The sequence below is a fragment of the Monodon monoceros genome, unplaced genomic scaffold, assembly GCF_005190385.1.
Source record: "Monodon monoceros isolate NGI ecotype Baffin Bay Population unplaced genomic scaffold, NGI_Narwhal_1 Super_Scaffold_13, whole genome shotgun sequence".
Taxonomy (NCBI): Eukaryota; Metazoa; Chordata; class Mammalia; order Artiodactyla; family Monodontidae; genus Monodon; species Monodon monoceros.
In genome coordinates this window covers 27,492,706-27,511,171 of record NW_021703769.1, presented here as the reverse complement: position 1 = coordinate 27,511,171, position 18,466 = coordinate 27,492,706, and the positions used below count along the sequence as shown (strand labels likewise).

Below are 18,466 nucleotides of genomic sequence, written 5' to 3'. Positions count from 1 at the left end.
CACACACACACACACACACACACACACACACACACACACACACACACCCGCACCCTCTGAGGTCAGGGGAGGTCCTTGTTGGGCTCTTTTTTCTGCAGCATGTTGAAATATCACTCTACAAATAGTGCTGTAGCTCTAATTGGAATTTCTTTGCTGTTTGGCTACCTGACCTTGGGGAAGGCTGCACCTCCTCTGGCTTCAGCGTCCCCAGTGATGTGGCATGGGTTGTGCTGAGTGACCCCTAAGCTCTTCCAAGAGACAGTGGTTAGTAAGAGTTTTGCTTTGTCACCATCTGCGTTGCTATTACAGTCACTTCTGTGGGCTTCAGCCCTACTACCAGGCATATCTGATTGGCCAGGTTTTGGGCAATGCCCACTCACTGTCGACTTGAAGGGTCAGGCCTCTATGGATTCTGTTCCCGGGGGCAGGCACCAGGATTTGCCCTTCTCCAGGGCCTCTCACAACAGGGAATTCCTCTGAAAGGAAGATGGGGCACCAATAGGAAGGGGGTGGGGGTGAGGCTGGAGAGTCAAGAATGTCCCCTACTAGGTGGCCATGGGCTCGGGTGGGCCAAAGTGTATAAGTAGTTTATTAAACAGGCTGACCTTGATGGAGTATTAACATACATGAAACAGCTTCATGTTTCCCTAATCGCTGTGTCTAAGAAGCTGCCTGGTCCTCTTCTGTCCCTTAATGACACCTGGTCACTTTCTGACTCTCCCCAAATACCATCTTCCCCCGATGGTCTGCCCTGCTGCCTCTTGCTGGGGCACCCGCCAGCAACCAGCCTTCTTGGGGAGGCAGCAGCAACGGCACTTGAGCCTGGCTACTCCTAGGGGTCCCTTGCTGCTGAGAACCCCCTTGCTTGCCATGAAGGATGTGCAGGTTCTTCTGCTGCCTCCCCCTCCCAACTTGGCCCTTCTCTCTCCTGGTCTCTTTTCTCTGCTCAAAGAGGTGTTGGACGGGGCAGACCTGCAGGGCTGCCACACAGGTTCATGTCCAACCAAGGCATGAGGTGCTGGTCACCCCTTTTTGCAGACATCCGTCTCTGTGAGGGGTACCCTTGCCTCTCCTCCCTCTTGGTTTGGGGGTTGGGAACAGCGGGAAAGCCACAGTGCTCCCCCTTCCCCAGGCTGACAGCTCCTAAGTCCCCTGAGTCCCCCTCTCTAGGGGGTCAGCTTGATCAGGTGGTGGTCAGACAGCAGAGACTCCCTATAAGCCTCGGAGAAGCTCTCTTTCCAGGGTATTTTCCACCTCTTTCTTCGCAGTTTTGAGCCCTGGTTGCCAATTCCGGAACAACAAAAAGTTCCTTTCCTCCACTTGCTATACTTGATGATTTGGGGAGCCTTTGATAATGGTGGCAGTGAGGAATGGGGTATTGTTCCGAAAGGCAGCAGGAGGGTGAGGGGCTCCTCCACAGGCATGTGAACCCCACACCCAGTCAAACATACACACTATGTTAGTGAAGATCAAGTTTGTCTGTGAGTGACAGAGGACTGCAAATAACGGTGGTATGAACAAAATAGATACTGATTTTTCTCTCATGTAACAGTCTGCACAGGCAGAAGAGGGCTGATGCAGCACTTCTACCTTCCTCGAGGACCCAGGATCTTTTTATCTTATTTCTCCAGTATCCTTAACACATGGTCTCTGTCTCATGATCCAAAATAGATGCTCATGCTCCAGCCATCATGTTCACATTCCACCCAACAGGAAGGATGAGGGGATGACAAAGGGTATGCCCCTGCCCTTTAAGCTCTCTAGAAGTTGCACACACTGCTTTACCTTATAACACACCAGATTTTGGTCGCATGACCACATCTAGTTGCATGGGAAATGTAGTCATCTGGGTGGCCATGTGCTCAATTGCTATACCAATGAGACAGTCTGAGCTGCTCACGCATATGGTTTGACTATCTCTCTCTTCCTTTCCCCACCCTCCACCCTGGTCTGGCTGGCAGTGGGCACTGGTCTGGGGGGCAACTGCACAGGCTGTGTCATCTGCTCAGAGGAGAATGGCTGCTCCACCTGCCAGCAGAGGCTCTTCCTGTTCATCCGCCGGGAAGGTATCCGCCAGTACGGCAAGTGTGTGCATGACTGTCCCCCCGGCTACTTCGGCGTCCGCGGCCAGGAGGTCAACAGGTGCAGAAGTATGTGGCCCCTCCCTTGTCCTGTGCTAGCGCTGTGCTCCTAAGATCCCACCTCTGGCCCACATCCCACCTTAGCCCAGTGCAGCCCCAGGGGAAGTAGATGCCTGAGCCCAGACTCTGAGATGCTTGCTTGCTTTCGGGCTGGCTGCGAAGCCCTAAGCAAGTCAGTGCCCTCTCTGGGCTCAACACTAATGGGACAGGGGACCTTCACTTCTACCCTAGTTTGGCTTTGTGGCCTTTGGCATGCTACTCACTCTCTCTGGGCCTAGCTCAATGGGAAAAGGAGCCCTAACTCCTAACTCTAATTTTCACTGTGACCTGGACAAATCATGACCATCTCTGAGCTTTGATGGAAATGGAGTGGGGAGTCCTCACTCCCAGTCCAGATTTACGGTGTGACTTTAGGCAAGTTACTTGCCCTCTCTGAGCCTCAGCTAAAATGAGAAAGGAAGTCAAAATAACCATGTTACCTTGGACATGTCACCTGCCCCCACTGAGCCTCAGTTCAAATGAGAACAAGAGTTCTTGAATGCAGCCCAGTTTGACCCTGGACAAGTCTGGGCTTCAAAGGACACACTGAATCCAGACCCCAGGGCTACAGAGCTTGGGCTACTCAGAGGCCCTCCCCAGTCCCAGGCAGTCCCAGAGGGTCCCCTCTCTGGGCAGCCACCCTCACCAAGGGTGGCCCTGGCTGTATTACAGAATGTGGGGCCACATGTGAGAGCTGCTTCAGCCAGGACTTCTGCATCCAGTGCAAGAGGCGGTTTTACCTGTACAAGGGAAAGTGTCTGCCCACCTGCCCGCCGGGCACCGCGGCCCAGCAGAGCACACGGGAGTGCCAGGGTGAGTCGGGGCATCCCCACCCTGCCCTGTCCCCTCCCTCCCTGGAGCAGGGGCTGGTGAGGGGTGTCAGGAGACCTGGAAGAAATCATAGGAGAATGTCACGTGGTGATGGGAAGCCCAACACCATGTCAGGTACACATATGAACCCTTCAATACAGTAGACCCACCATAAGCACCACCGTTATGACTACTATCACTCCCAACATCTACGCCAACATTATCGCCAAGAGAGGCCACAGAGCACAGGAGAAGAGCACTGATTTTGGAATAAGGCCTGGGTTCAGATGCTAGCTCTAAAATTCACCTCTAGTGACCTTGAGCAAGTCAGTTAAGCCCTCTGTCCCTCAGTTTCTCCAAATGTTAAAAAAATTACAATAGAACATAGAACCTACTTCATGGGGGAGGGTTGTTGTAAGGGGTAAATTAATACAATTTAAAGCACTTAATACAGTAACTAACACAGCAAATGCTCAATGCATGTCATTATTATTACACACCATATTAGCTGTCATTACTGTTCTGTTTTCCCATCACTCCTTTTCAGACTCCTGTGTGAGCCCCTCCTCTGTGATCTGTCCTTACACAAGGGTATTCTCCAGCGTTCTCACCTAAATCACACATCTCTGCCTATACATTCTCTCTGGGCACATGTTCACGGTCATTCCAAAAGCTGATGGCTCCTAACTCACTGTCCTCAACTGCGTTTCTCCATGGGCAGCAGACTCACATCCTCACCTGCTCTATGGATACCTCCTTCCCTCCCTCCCCATCCCCAGCCTGGGGCTTCCTCTGGGCTTCCTCCATCAATAACCAGCTCCGGGCATCACTGTGGGCTCTTCTCTCTCATCCTACATCCAATCCAATCTCGTTCTTTCACTCAGGAAATATTTACTAGAGCATCTTCTACGCTCCAGGCACTTTCAAAGTTGCTGGGGACATATCAGTGAACAAAACAGACAAAGCTTCTGCCCTTATAGACGTGACATTTTAGTGGGGAGACGGAAGACACACAAAAATAAATACAGATGTTAGGTGGTAAAAAGAACTCTGGGGAAAATGAAGGAGAATAAAGCCCCCAAACCTGCCCCACCCCTCCTTCCCCCTTTTCCCCACCCCATCCCCACACATCCCTTTCTCCCCACCCTCTGCCCATTGCTGGGATCTTGGCCACAGCCTCTTGCCTACCTGCCTGCCTCTGGTCTCACTGCCTCTAGCCCAGCTGGCTCATTTCAGAAGCAAGAGTGATTATTTCAAAATGACAATCTGATCAGGCTTCTCTTCTGCTCAAGGCCCTTCAGTGGCTCCCATGGTCCTCAGGTAGAGTCCCCAGGCTATGGGCAGTCTGGTCCCCATCTGCCACCTCTCCACCCCTATCCTTTTTTTCATTCCCCATTTGAGTCCGTGCTCCAACTTCCCCATGAGGGCAGAGTCATCCTGGGGATTTTGCTAGGGTTATTCCTTTCACCTGGAGCACTTCTCCTTCCTGCCCCTCCCTGAGCCTGGCTGACCTCCCCAGCCCTACTTCAAGACACAGATCAGGAGTCTCCTCCTCCAGGAGGCCTTCCAGGTCACCCAGGCTGGGACCCTCTGGTCTCCCACAGCTGCCTGTTTTTCCCCATCACTGTCAGAGCACCCTGCCTTCCAGCCTGACCGCTCTAGACAGTGAACTCTGGGAGGCAGACCCAAGACCAGCAGACAGACCGGCAGGGTCTGTCTTGTTCCTGCTGCACCTCGGCACCCAGCACGGCATGTGGCACACAGTAGGTGCTCAGTCTTTGCTTCCCAAATGAATGCATCTGTGAAGGACCATCATTCTAAGGTCTGGAGAGCTGGTTTCTGGGCCCAACTGGATCTTATGGGGTATTAACAGCTGCCCGATTCTCTGCCTACCTTTCAGGGACTCTTCAAAGAGTCAAATGTGAAAGAATACTATATATGTTCATATATTTTGAAAATTTCTCCCCACTAAGACCTTTTATGTCCATGACTTCATTTTTCCTCACAACAGCCCGGTGTAGCTCCCACCTCGTACAGCTGATCAAAGGCACACGATCAAGTTCAAAATCCAGGTCCTGGCCCTGAGGGCCTCCCAGCTGACCTTGAACCTTCACTCCACCCCCACTGTAGCTTCCTCGTCCCTGACACAGGGCGGCCAGGCCCCCAGGCTGTGCACAGCTGCCCCGCATGCACTTCGTTCCATCACGACCTGATGAAATCCTCTCTCCCTTTAGCTCCTTTGTCACCTCCTCAGGGAAGCCTTCCCCCTTAAAGCCACACAACCGGTCCCTCCGGCTTCTGGCCCGCAGCAGCCTGTGCTTGCTCTAGTACAGCTCTCATCCCAGGCTCTTACAAATAGCTGTTTAAACGTCCCCCTCTGCTGCTTGTAATAGCCTGTGACTCCTTTGCCTGAGGAGATGGTGTCTTCAGGGAACTGAACCGCTCAGACCCTGCCCTTGAGCTGAGGAACACTCACTGCCGGCTGACCCCATCTGTCTGTCTGTCTCTCCACCTCACAGAGGAGTGTGAGCTGGGCCCCTGGGGCAGCTGGAGCCCCTGCACACACAACGGGAAGACCTGCGGCTCAGCCTGGGGCCTGGAGACCCGTGTGCGGGAGGCCGGCCGGGCCGGGCGGGAGGAGGCAGCCACCTGCCAGGTGCTATCTGAGTCAAGGCAATGTCCCATTCGGAGGCCCTGCCCAGGAGGTGAGCACCAGGCTGGGCACGGGGGGCAGCAGCAGGCAGGGCCCAGGGTGGCTCTGAGTGGCCTTGGGACACAGCCCCCACAACGAGTCGCTGTAAGGCTGCCTGAAAGCCCCCCACTAGCCACACCTTTCTGTGTCTTGAGCATTGCCCCCTCTGGTGTCCTCCTACTGGGGTCAGTCCCAGACCCCTTGGGAAGATCAAGCTTGCCCTTTCCAGAGGGAGTTTGCGACCCTTTCAGACTGACACCTCCTGTCAAAGGACTTGGGACGCCCTCTTTACACTCTGAAACAAAGTCATGGATAATGTGACCCACTGGCACTGGTCATTTTTAAAAAGATTCAGTATAGTGCTTAACTATAAAAGAGAAATAAAAGAAATTTCATTATGGCAGCGCTGGGGCCCAAGGCACCAGGGAGTACCTACCGAAGTCAAATCACAGTGAAAGTGGTAGCCATCCACGGTCAGGGCCTCATGCACGGCTGCGTTGCCATCAGAGACGCAAATTCCCAAATGGCGACCAGCTCTTAGTAAAGTCCAGCAAAACTGTCTGACTTCTCGATTGACACCACGCTGGCAGCCCTAGAATATTCAGTAATGGACAAGTGTTCGCAAACACTTGGCATTCACACAGGAGACAGAGTTCAACTCTGAGCTCCCTACGTGAGGCTGGAGCAGCCGTTAGAGAACTGGCTGGGATGGGGTCTTCTTCCTGGGGGACTGTCCCACGCAGCACCCCCCCATCCCTTCCACTGAATGGCCCAGGGAACCCCTTCATTGTAACAACCGAGATCACCACAGAGTTCCAGAATACCCCAGTGGCTATGAAGAACCACTGATTTAAATAGAAGAGAGGCCACAGAGTGTATGGGTAAGATGTAAACAGTGAGTGGTAATAATGTGGCATTAGCTAATGTTAACTGTGCACCTACTATGCACAGGGCACTGTGATAATTCTCTACATTCATTAAGTCATTTAATCTGCACAATGACACTATGAGGTGGGTATTGTTATTCTAGTTTTACCAATGAGGAGATTAAGGCCCAGAGAGGTTGAGCCACTTGCTCAAGGGTCACACAGCTAGGGAAAGGTGGACCTGGAATTCAAACATAGGTCTGTGTGCAAAGAAGAATCTACAGCCACGGTAAGGGTGAGGGCCCTGGAGCTAGGTCACCTGGGGCTCACTGGGTCGGGGTGGAGTCAGGACTTAAACCCAGGGGCACCCCTGGTTTCAGAAGGGCTTGTGGTGTCTAGGTTGGGGGTGCAGATAACAGAGATGGAGGCACCTCAGGGCCATAGTGGGCAGTTGGGGACAGAGGATGAGTTTGAGATGGGACCAGAGAAACTAAGAGACCCCAGACCTGAGGAAGCACCCACACAGACGGACAGGTGTCCGTAGCACTATGGCCACATCTCTCATGGCATCTGAGAGCTAGTGGCTGATCGGCTGTGGAGGGATTGAGAGAGGAAAGCTGTTCCCCCAGGTAATAACAATAAGAATAATAACAACAATAGCAACAGCAGCGAACATCCATAAAGCGCTGACCACATGCTGGGCACTGTGCTAAGTGCTTTGTAAATATGATGCCTTTGATCCTCGCAGCAGCCCTGCTGTGGGCTCCCTGCGGCATCTGCTCAAATGTCCCTCCTCAGGGAGCCTTCCATGAGCTTCCCCCAACCAAGAGTCACTTTCCATCATATCACGTCACAGCTCTTAAATCTTCCTGAAATGATCATGCACATTCTTTGCTTGTTTAATGTCTGTCTTCCTCGATAGAGTGGGACCTCTAGTGAAAGCAAGCTCTTTGCTTTATTTCCAGCTCCCTCTCTAGCACCTAGAACAGGGCCTGGCACATAGTAGGTGCTCAGTCAACACTTGTGGATGGCAGGTGTGGGTGGGTAGGCAGGCCTAGGGAAGAGGTGGGGACCCAAAGCCTCTCACCCCATTTCCCACCTTCACAGCGGGCAAGGGCCCCTCAGGCAGCCCCCCACCCCATCCCCCAGATGCTGTCCTCCCCTGAGGGCTGACACAGTCAGCGGGAGCTTAGAGGGGCACCTGGCTTCAGCGTCCCTGAAGGGCCCAGGAGTGGGTGTAGGGGGCCCCAGAAGCGGGCAGCTAGGTCTCGGGATGACCCTGAGAAGGGAGGAGCCCTGACTCCAGAGGAGGCGGGCACACAGCTGATACTCAGGTAATAAAATTGCCCTCCCCTTGCCACTCCCAGCTCTCTAACTGCCTGACCCTGTGACCTTGGGAAGTGGTTCCCTGAGCCCCGGTTCCTTCATGTTCAAGGGGGCACACAGCTCCTGTGGGACAAGAGTATGGGGCCAACGATGGGTGAAAACGGCCTGGATGTGGAGACACTTTTAAAACAGAAATTTAGGGCTGGCCCTGCTCCCAGCCATGCCTCAGTCTTCTCACCTGTTGATAATAAAGATGACAAAAAACAATGGGAAGAGCATTCCAGGCGGAGGGCAAAGCCAGTGCAAAGGTGTGGAGGTGGCATGACCCTGCCAGTGGCCAGGACGGTGTGAGCAAGGGGGCTGGGGCGGGTGCGGGGAGGCCACAGAGACAACATGGCCTTTTCCTCCAAGTGAGTGAGGAGTCACTTGAAAGTGATGCCCAGAACTCCAGCCCAGGCTGTGCCACTGAGTTAAGTGAGGCCCCACCTGGGCCTCAGTCACCTCACCTGAGAAATGGGACTTGATAAGATGTTTGTGTTAGAAACTCACCCCAGCTCCATGGGGGATGGGGAGTGGGGCAAAATGGGGTCAGGATCCCGAGGTAGGTCTGGGGTTTGCATCCACTCCCCACGGTGGGAACTGGGTGAGGCACAGACCCCCGTGATGGCGTCAGATGGGGCAGTGGGCCTGCGCCTGCTTCCCAGCTGTTATGAGGGTGACATACTCAGTGGGAGCATCAGTAAGTGCTGACGTTACTGTTGTCGTTTTGAGGTCAGAGCTGGGCCCAAGCTGAGTGGGAAGGTTGGTGCCGGGACCCAGGTGAAAGGTGTTGAGTCTCCAGGGAAGAGCCCTGTAAACCTCACAGTGAGTGCACGTAGGAGTGTCATGGGCGCCCCCTCGAGGCCACCCTACGTCCCAACTGGGGTCCCAACAGTGGACCTCCGGGCCTGGCGGGGCAGATGCCCAGCATGGGTGGTGCTCAGCAGGTCAGCGCCCTCCCCACCCCCCGCCGAGGAACTGAGGGGAGTGTCCGGTTTGGGGTAAGTGATGCTGCCGTCCCAACTCCAAAAAGGAGTGATTGTCAGGTCAGCACCCCCATGTCATTCCGAGCCTGCTGCGGGGAGTGGGGGGCACCCTCGTCTGTCAGGATGTCCTCAGCAACAACGCCCCGCGCTCTCGTTGCAGAGAGTAACCCCAACCAGAAGAAGAGCGGGAGAGATCGGCGCCCGCGCAAGGACCGGAAGCTGGACGGCAGGGGGGAAGGGAGGCCCCGCCCAGCGCCCGCCTAGGCACGACCCCGCAGCCAGACCGCCGGCAGCTCCAAGCTTTCTCTCGCGCGCCCGTCGCTTTCTTGCTGCTGCTTTCTCTTCCTTCTCTCTTCTCTTTCTCACCCACCTCTCCTCTTTTTTCTCTTTTATTTCCTGCATTTCTTCCACTTCAGTTTTCCCCTTCTCCCTCCCCTCCTTTCTCTTCTTTCTCTCTTTCCTTTTATCTTTTTCTTTCCTCCTGTTTTTCTTCTGTTCTTCACTGCGTCCCCTACCGCCCCCCCCCCCCCCCCCCCCGACACACACACACTAAGACAGACACCAGCTCCTGTGCACTCCATCCCTCACCCCCTCGCTCTCTGTCTCCTCCTTAAAGAAAGCAAACATCTTTTTCTAGGCCTTTCCCGGACCCTCCCTGACCCCTTTGCAGAGAAGGTGTTTCTAAGAGCAGGGCCCAGGCCCCAGCCCAGGCAGGCTTACTGAGTCCTGAGAGACCCTATTCTGCTCCAGAGGAGACCCCAGAACCCGGAGCTGTGGGTGCCTCCAGCTCTGGCCAATCCCTGGAGGCATTTCCACAGCCCTCAGCCACTAGCTCCCCTGGGAACCCCCTGGAAGAGTCTCAGGGCTTCCTGCTGCCCCAGCTGGCCACGGAGGAGCCACGACGGGGCCTCTGGCTGGTCAACCAGACCGTGCCCTCCTGTGTCGCAGTCACCCTCCTAGGAGCTGCCTGCTGCACACATCAGGGCTCCCTCAGCACCCTCCCTCTCGCGGTTCCCTGGCCCCTGCGTCCTGAGCCCACGGTACACCCATGTCCTGCATCAGGTGGGGCTGTCACCCCTGGAGGAACCACCAGCCCATCCTAGAAGAGGCCATGGAGGCTGAAAGGAATGTTGAGATCATCCAGGCCACTCTGTCCCCCCGGGTCCTCCTGCCTGTTGTACCGCTGGGGAAACTGAGGCCTGAGAAGGGACTTGCCCAAGGTCACACAGGGAACCCAGGGGCTGTGCCTTCCACCTGTTGGTTGCCCTGCTCAGCACACCCACGGCTGAGAGAGAACTCAGGAGCCCTTGGGGAGCTGAGGAAGGAAGTTGTCGGATCAGGAGCAGGGGAAGATTCCCCCACTCACCCACAGCACCCCAACACCCCAGCCTGCGACCCCCGCACGCCAGCCGGGAGAGCAGGAGGGATCTCCTCACTGCCTGTCGTCCTGCTGTCAAGTGCCTCCTTCTTCCTTTGCTCTCCTGACTCCCCAGGAAGCGGTGCTCCCAATTCACATTGGCATTTCCAGCAGCCAAGAGCAGGGAGAGCGTGAGACCCCAGGGGCGCAGGGTGGCCTGGGAATTGGGGCTGTCAGCTGGCTGGAGGAGAGGCTAAAGGTGAAGTGGCACATCCCCACCCGAGACAGCGCCCACCCCCAGGCCTCCCTCCACCTGGTGCATGGGGATCCCCTAGCACTGCCTCCAACAGATTCAGAGGAACCTGCCCCTTCCCAGGCCTCAATCCCCCTCTCACCTCCCTGAGGTCAGCAAGAGCCCCTTGCCTGGCCAGGCCACCAGCTTCTCTTCTGCAAAAGTTTGTGCCTCTGAAATGCTCTGTTGTTGTTTCAATACCCCACTATTTTTTTTTAATAAAGGGAAAATAAAGAGACTCGCAAATGCTTCTTGGGCATCAAGCAGGTGTTACGAAATCGTGACGCTGATGAGTTTGGAGTAGCCAAATCTAAATGATGTGGGGTGGTTTTCTCTGGAATGCCTGGGGCCAAGAGGGCCAGGGTGTGCCGGGGACTGGGTGGGGGGCGTGGGGGGAGAGGAGAATTGGGCCCTCAGCCCCTCCAGGCCTCCTGTAAGAAGGGGGCTCGGCCAGAGGCAGAAGAGAGCAACCCTGTGCCTTTCAGCCCCAAGATTACAGGAGAGACCCCAGGAACCTGTGTGCTATATGACATGTCTGAGGGGTCAGGGACACCTAGGAGGTGTGACAATTGCACGGAGCCGTCTAAACTTCCTGGGCTGCTGGTGAGAGGGGCCTCAGCACTGGGAGGCACAGGTCCAAGTCCCAGCCTGTCATCAGCCATCTGCGGGGCCAAGGCCAAATCATTTCCTCTTTCTGGGCCTCGTTGCCCCCGTTTGATGGATGAAGAGGAGGCATAACTGGATTAAATCCATTGCCCAGCCTGGGTGGCCCAACAGCATCCTCTGGGTGCTTCCTAAAAATTCAGATTTCAGGGCCCCGCCCAGACTTACTAATTGTGAACAAATTTCGGAACAGACAGTGAGAGCAAACGTTCATTCCAAGACGAGATCGGGGGAGAGGGCAGCTCTCAGATGACTTCCAGTCCCAGATCACTGGGTCTAAATTTGAGGGGGCTGCACTTTTGATTCTGACCTCGAGGCTCATTAATCTGATTCTACAAAGTTTATACTCTACATGGAGTTTTCTGGTAAGATTCAAATTCTAGGATGCTGAATGTTCTAAATTCCACAATTCTAAGACACAAAGATAGGAATAGAAAGTTCCAGTCCTGCAATCCCCTGGCCATGTGCTTTCCCTCAGGGGGCCTGGTTCTCTGCCCCAACTGGGGGCTGTGGACAAGATTCTTTCTAAACGTTTTCAAATTAGGAGATAAAGTTTCTTCAGGGCCTAAGCCCCTCCTCTAACCTTTGGATCGCAGATGTTTCCCTGACCCCCAGCTCCTAACCCTCACCAATCCCAGCCTCTCCCACATTCTCCCGGGGATTTAGGCCCCTTACTGGGAAGGAGACCCTCCCAGGTAACCACCTCTTAGAGGCCAAACTCAGAGAGAAGCTCAGAAACTGATGGGGCCACCCAGCAAGAGACGACTGTCAGGCAGAGTACGGGGAGGTTCCGGCTTCTGGCCCCTCCGGATGCTACCCCAGTGGCAGAAAATTAACAGCTTAGCCCAGGTTTAGGAGCTCCCGCCTGACCCCTCCGGCGGCCCACTCCAGCTAGGCCCGCTACGGCCCTCTCGCCCCGGCTCTGCATCCACCTGGGCTCACTCCGCACCTGCCTGTCGGGGCACCACGGTGCCCGTCCTACCCACGCTCTGTCACTAGAGGGCGTCACCCAACCAGGAACAGGCTCATAACCGAGCAACACCGCTTGCGATGGTGGCTTCGGATGACTGGCGTTCGCAGCAGCGCGGAGAGGGTCAGACCTCAGAGGTCCAGGGCCCAGGCCATTTCTTGCACAGAGGGGAAACCGACTCAGCGGAGAACCCCCGCCCAGCATCCCATGGCCAGTCTCCATGATGGCGGCAATTATGGTCCTCCTGCCAAGACACACGGCGCCCCCGCCCCCAACTCGTGGAGCTTCATGTATCTCCATTTCCACGTATATGAAAACCATCCTATGTGGTCCTTCTGGCTCAGGAAATGTGCATTCTTATAATAACGAAAATAATAGTAATAATGATAATGGTGACTAATAATGCCAGACACTGCTAAGTGCTTTAGGGACAGTATCTCATTTTCCTCGCTTTTCTCTCCGCTGTATACTAACTCCCACTTTTCTGACTGCTGCCTATGCACATACATTTTCACATCCTTTATTTCCTGCCACCTTCACAGCATCCCTGAAAGCCAACTTATAGAAGAGGAAATTGAGGCTCAAGTTAAAGTCATTCAAAAGTCATTGATCTCATCTCTTCATCCACTCAATAAATATGTATAAAGTGCCTGGGACTGTGCTGGGTGCTGGTGATAAGGACCCAGACCTTGTCCCTGGAGCTGTCACTCTGTGGACAAGTCCATACAATGGTGTGATAAGGCCCCGCACAGGGGACAGGATCTAGGAGGAGGAACAGCAAATCTGCCTACAGCCTATGGGGATCAGGGAGCTCCACCCCCAGCACCAGAGAGCCAAGCTGGGAACTGGAGAATGAGGGAGTGTGAATGAGATGGGTGGGGAGGGTCCCAGCTTGAGGAAACAGCAGGTGCAGAGGGGCCTAGACTTTCTAAGCCTCTTAGGCTGTCAGACCCTGGAACACAGGGACACAGCCTTGGGGTCTGCTGGCTCCCTACCCTGCAGTCCATGACCCCCAGCCTCACCTGTAGAAGTGCTTTTTCATTCAACCTGCCACCCACAAGGCAGAATAGATCATCCAGCCAGACCTGCCGGTAAAGAAGCCATCTCCGGAGCGGGTCTGCCAGCCCTGGCCTTTCCAGCCCCAGCTGTAGAATCCTCCTAGCCAAGGCCCCAGCAGAGATAAGCCGGGCCCGCTCTGCCCTGTCTGGACTCTGATCCTCAGAACTCATGAGCACAATAAAATGGTTGTTGCTTTCCGCCTCTAAAGTTGGGAGGTTTTGTAGCAATAGACAACAGGAGCAGGGGTTGACAGTGGGACCTTTCTCCTAGGGTGGAGGGGCAGATGGCAAGGCCACAAATCCCATCTCCATCTCTGACCTTCAGGCACGTTATCAGCCTTCAGGCAAGACCCTGTACTCTCTGTGCCTCAGTTTCCTCATCTGTAAAAGGGGAAAATAAGAGTATCCCTCCTGTTGCCACTGTGAGGTTTAAATAAGTTAATATATGAGCAAGGGTTTATATACACAGTAAGTACTAAATAAATTTTTTATTATGACATATATTTTGTTTATTCACTCAACTAACATTTCTTATGCACTAAGTCTGAGCCAGGAACTGTGCCAGGCACTTAACCTTAAAAACTTAAATTCATCCTAGGTTCCTAGAGCCCTCTGAAGTAGATTTTATTATTATTCCTATTTTTTACAGACAAGGAATCTGAGGCTCAGAAAGTAAGTAGTGGAATGGGAACTCAAACTCTTGCCCTCCACCAGGCGGCCACTTCATTCATGCACAGACACCCACGGACGCATGTCCCACTCATCATTGCTCCCTTACAGCAAAAACATTCATCCAGAATAAGAATTCCAAATGGCTCTTACCTACACACTGGAAAAGATGGTCCACCTCACTCAAGTTAAGTGACAATAAAATTACACAGAGCTACTATTTTTCACCTGATTGGTCAAGAGCCAGAATTTCAAACCACAGGGCCTCAGCCAGGCTGTGGGCAAGCCTCTGGAGATCTCTCCTACCTTCCTCAGGGGAGGACATGGCCCAGCCTCTGCAGAAGAGAGTTGACGATCCCTATCAAAATTACAATGCGCGTGTCCCCGACCCAACAATCCACTTCTAGTGATTTATCCTCTAATTAGCCTCGTTCACGTGCAAAGTGACAAGTGTACATGGTACACGGCTGTTCCCTGCAGCCTGTGTGTGATCACAAAATCTGAAAACATCCTGAGCATCTCTAGGAGATCTGTTTACCATATAATGGCAGAGTTTGTGATGGAATGCCATGCAGCCGAGAAGCCTGAGGAAGCGGGTGGTGTGCTGGCCTGGAGCAAATCCCAAGGTACGTCGTCACCCAGGAAAGGCCAGTTGCACAGCAGGGTGCAGCGTGCACCAGGGCTGGGGTTGAAGGGCATGGAAAGGAGACTTGCTTTTCTCTTTTGTTCCTTTTGACTTTTAAGATATGGGAATATGTTACCAAGTCCAAAAAATAAAAATGAAATACTTTGGAGACATTTTGCAAACTGGTCATTAGGTACCCCTAATAAAAATTCAAATGGCTTTGACATAAGTTCTGAAATGAAGCATTTTTCAGACAGTGTCTTGGAGACACATCGTTGAGTTCAGAGAGTGAGGCCCCACCTTTCACCCACAAGTGTGGGCACCCCAGCTGCCTGCCAAAGAGCGAGAGCCAGCTTCCGGGGCGAACCCCTGCACACCAGCCCACAACCAGCTTCCCCCTGTCTCTGAGGGTTCCATTTCCATTACTTGTGCGAACCTGGTGTGAAAGTCTGCTAAGGAGTTTTTCAGATACCAAGATTCAGGAGTGAATTATGCCTGGGCTCACTGAGTTCTTTGATCCACCCCAAAGTGGGGATGATTGAACATACCAGCAAGTTACACAGACCTGGGTGCGGATCCCAGCTCTGTGCCCAGCAGCCTGCAGGACCCTGGGCGTGTCACTTTGCCCCCTGAGTCTCCCTTTCCACAGCTTCAAATGAAGCCAAAAGCAGTAACACCCACTGCCAGGGTGGTATAAAATGATATCAGGTATGTAAAGTCCTGACACACAGAAGGGCTTAGTGATGGTAGCTTTTGATAATATAACTCCATACAATCTTTCATTTGCTCATCAATATCCCAGACTCCAAATAGTATCTCTCCTTCAGCATACATGCTCCTCCTCCAGGAAGCCTCACTTGATCCATCCTTCCCCAATTGGAAGTCCCCTGCCTCTTGTGATGCCCTCCTCCTTCGCTCTTTCCACACCCTTTGTCTGTCTGATACCCTGGGAGGGGCCTGAGCCCTATAACTGTTTTGGCCACGAGAGGGCAGCACTGCCCAGGAAGACAGAGAAGCAAGGCCCCGACTTCTAGGGCCAGTGGCTGGAAAGCTCACACCTATGAAGCTTGACTGTGTGCCAGCACCGCGCTGAGTACCCTGACCGCTTTATCTCATTGCAGGAAGGTGTTGCTATGGCCATCCTTCCATCATGCCCACTTTATCTTCTTTTTCATTTTTTTTTACAGTGTGGGTGCCAAGGAAGTTGCATTGATCGTTCTCCATTCCTGCAAACCCCTCTCTTTCTTTTTAATTTCCCTCTTGACGCTCCTGCCCTTCCCCTTCCCCTCCCACACAGGCACCCACTCTCATGAGTCCGGTCTGTGTCCTTGAATACTCATGAATCCTTGTGAACCACATGGGGATGTTTTGTGGTTTCTGTGGTTTTTCATTTACAGAAATGGCCTCGGGCTACAGATTTCTATCTTCTTGTCTACCCGTCATCCACCTGGTGTTTCGTAGCTGCATCCCTGCACCTCACTTACCCTGGCATCAGACGTAGGTTATCGTTGACTGCCCCCTTCCTCACGTCTCAGCAGGGGAGAGAGACCCATCGCCTCTTAGTGTCCCCTCCTAGGCCTGCGGGAGAATCTCTCTGGGCTTTATACGCAGAAGACGGGTGGCTGGGTCTCTCCTGCTTACTGTCCCTAGGTACTGCGCCAGTCCAAATGCCAGCAGAACATGAAACTCCCATCTCCCACACCCTCACTAACTTGGGAGTTCCTGACTTCCTAATTTTTGCCAGTCGGGTAGGTATAGGCAGAGGGGATGTGCCCCTGACCATTTAACCTGCATTTCTGTGATTACTACTGAGGTTTACATGCATTTATTCACACACTTGTTTGCTACATTCTCCCCCATTTTACAGGTCATACAATTGAGGCTCAGGCGCCCAGGAAGTAGAAGGTGGAGCCCTCCCTTGGGCCACCTCTCTAACAATGGCAACAATGCATTCATCACCCACTCAGTCAATGAATGTTTGCTGGTTCCTTGATGATCTTGGGGGACTGTGGTCAGGGGCGATGGCTGTGTTAACAACAGGCAAGAGGATCGAGGAGCCTATGAAAAGGGGGTTCGGGGAGGGTGGGCCTCACTGCTGGATGAGCAGGGCGGGTGGAGGGGCACCGGAGGGATCTGGGGACAGCCAACGTGTCCATTGACGTTGACAAGAACAGAGGAGGACGCAAGAGACCAGGAGCCAACCAGGAACAAGGATCCGGAGCGCCCCTTGTGCTATGTCAGGGCTGGTACAAACAAGCTCACGGTGGCCACAAGGCCCAACCTATTGGCCCCCGTGTCCCCTCTGACCTTGTCTCCTACCCTCTTGTGCTTGCCCACTTAAAGCACACTGGCTTCCTTTGTTCCTTCGACACACCAATCTCATTCTGGCCTCAGGGACTTTGCACTTGCTAACCTCTCTGCCTGGAATGCTCTCCCTCTAGATCTCCACGTGGCTGGCTCCTTCGCTTCTAAGTCTCTCAGTTCAAATGGCACCTCTTCAAAGAGGCCTTCCCTGATAATCTTGTCTAAATACCATGCCCCTCCCCACAAGTCATTCTCTACTTAGTACCTTTGAAATTTTTCTTCATAGCCTTTATGGTGATTTAAAGGATCTTGTTTATCTAATTCTCGACCTCTTTACATCTTCCCCCTCACCTGGATTCTGACCCAGTTTCAAAAGGCTGCCACCAGACTTCCCCCTTCTCCCCTCCTCCAGGCCCCCGTCACTGTTGCAGACCTAGCTGTACATCAGTCACTTTACACATATTCTCTTGAATCATCTTGCCCGCTTCCGGAGGCTGGGTAACGGCCCCATTCTCCAAATGAGGAACCTGACCGCAAGGGAGAGCAGGCAGCCGGTGGCTGCAGAGCTTTCCAACCAGGCCCTGAAGGCCCCACCCCGATCTTACCCCTCACCTCCTTCACACAGCTGTGCTCTCTGCCCGCAGCCCCCTTCCCCCTCCTCTTCACCTAGCTAAAGCCATCATCCTAGAGGTTTCAGCTCTGACTCTGCCTCCTCCTGGAAGCCTTCCTGAGAGCCCCCCAGGCAGGCCAGGTGCCTCTCCCATCAGCTCTGCTCCGACTTCCCTGTGAGTTTCCTCGCTCTATGTGTCTGTCTCGCCCCTAGACTGGGAGCCCCGTGAGGGTAAGGCCTGGGTCTGACTCAGCTCTGAGTCAGCAGCCACTGCCTGTGCCATCCATGGGTTGCAGCAGATCAGCGTCCAGCCACGGCCCTAAAGCCCCGGAACACAGCCTCGTCCGGTCAGTGAACCCCCGCTTCCCAACCCCTACTGCCCTTTAGAGCCCTGCCCTCACTCACACTGGGAGGGTAAACAAACCAGTACGACCTCTATCTCTGTGGGGCATTTGGAAGTACTTATTAAGTTTACAAACACAGGTATGGTCTCCTTAAACATTTTTCAATACTAAAATATCCAATATTGAATTTATTACTGTTTTGTTGGAATATAACTTATCCCAGGAAATAAAACTCATCCCTTGAGATGTAAAGTTTATTGCGTTTTAACAAGCAGATAGCCATGTAACCACCACATCAGGGTCTAGAACTGCTTCATCACCCCAGAAAGCTCTCCTCTGCCCCTTTTCAGTCGATCTCCTCCCCCTGCCCCACCCACCCCGGGCAAACACTAATTGGATTGTTCTCTGGCCATTTGGTTTGCCTTTTCCAGAAGGTCATGGAAGTGAAATCATGCAGTACATAGCTTCTTAAGTCTGGTTTCCTTCACCCCACATCTTGCCTTTGAGACTCCTCTGTATTTTTGCTTGTATCAACAGTTCATTTTTCTTGCCGAGTAGTATTCCATTTTTTTATCCATTCACCGGTTGGAGGACCATTGTTTCCAGTTTGGGGTGATTATGAGAAAAGCTGCTATAACTTTTTGTGTATGACTTTTTCACAATTTTAATTTCTCT

At 53.3% G+C, this 18,466-nt stretch overlaps 1 protein-coding gene across 1 annotated transcript in view; it reads left to right on the top strand.

The window, feature by feature from the left end:
- The window catches only part of RSPO4 (R-spondin 4), a 38,837-nt gene extending 29,674 nt beyond the window's left edge, over nucleotides 1-9,163 (top strand). Inside the window, exons 2-5 of the mRNA XM_029220816.1 lie at nucleotides 1,962-2,150; nucleotides 2,853-2,993; nucleotides 5,510-5,695; nucleotides 9,060-9,163. Coding sequence (XP_029076649.1) covers nucleotides 1,962-2,150; nucleotides 2,853-2,993; nucleotides 5,510-5,695; nucleotides 9,060-9,163 — 620 coding nt within the window. The remainder of the gene's footprint in view (nucleotides 1-1,961; nucleotides 2,151-2,852; nucleotides 2,994-5,509; nucleotides 5,696-9,059) is intronic.
- The last annotated feature ends 9,303 nt before the right edge of the window (nucleotides 9,164-18,466 follow it).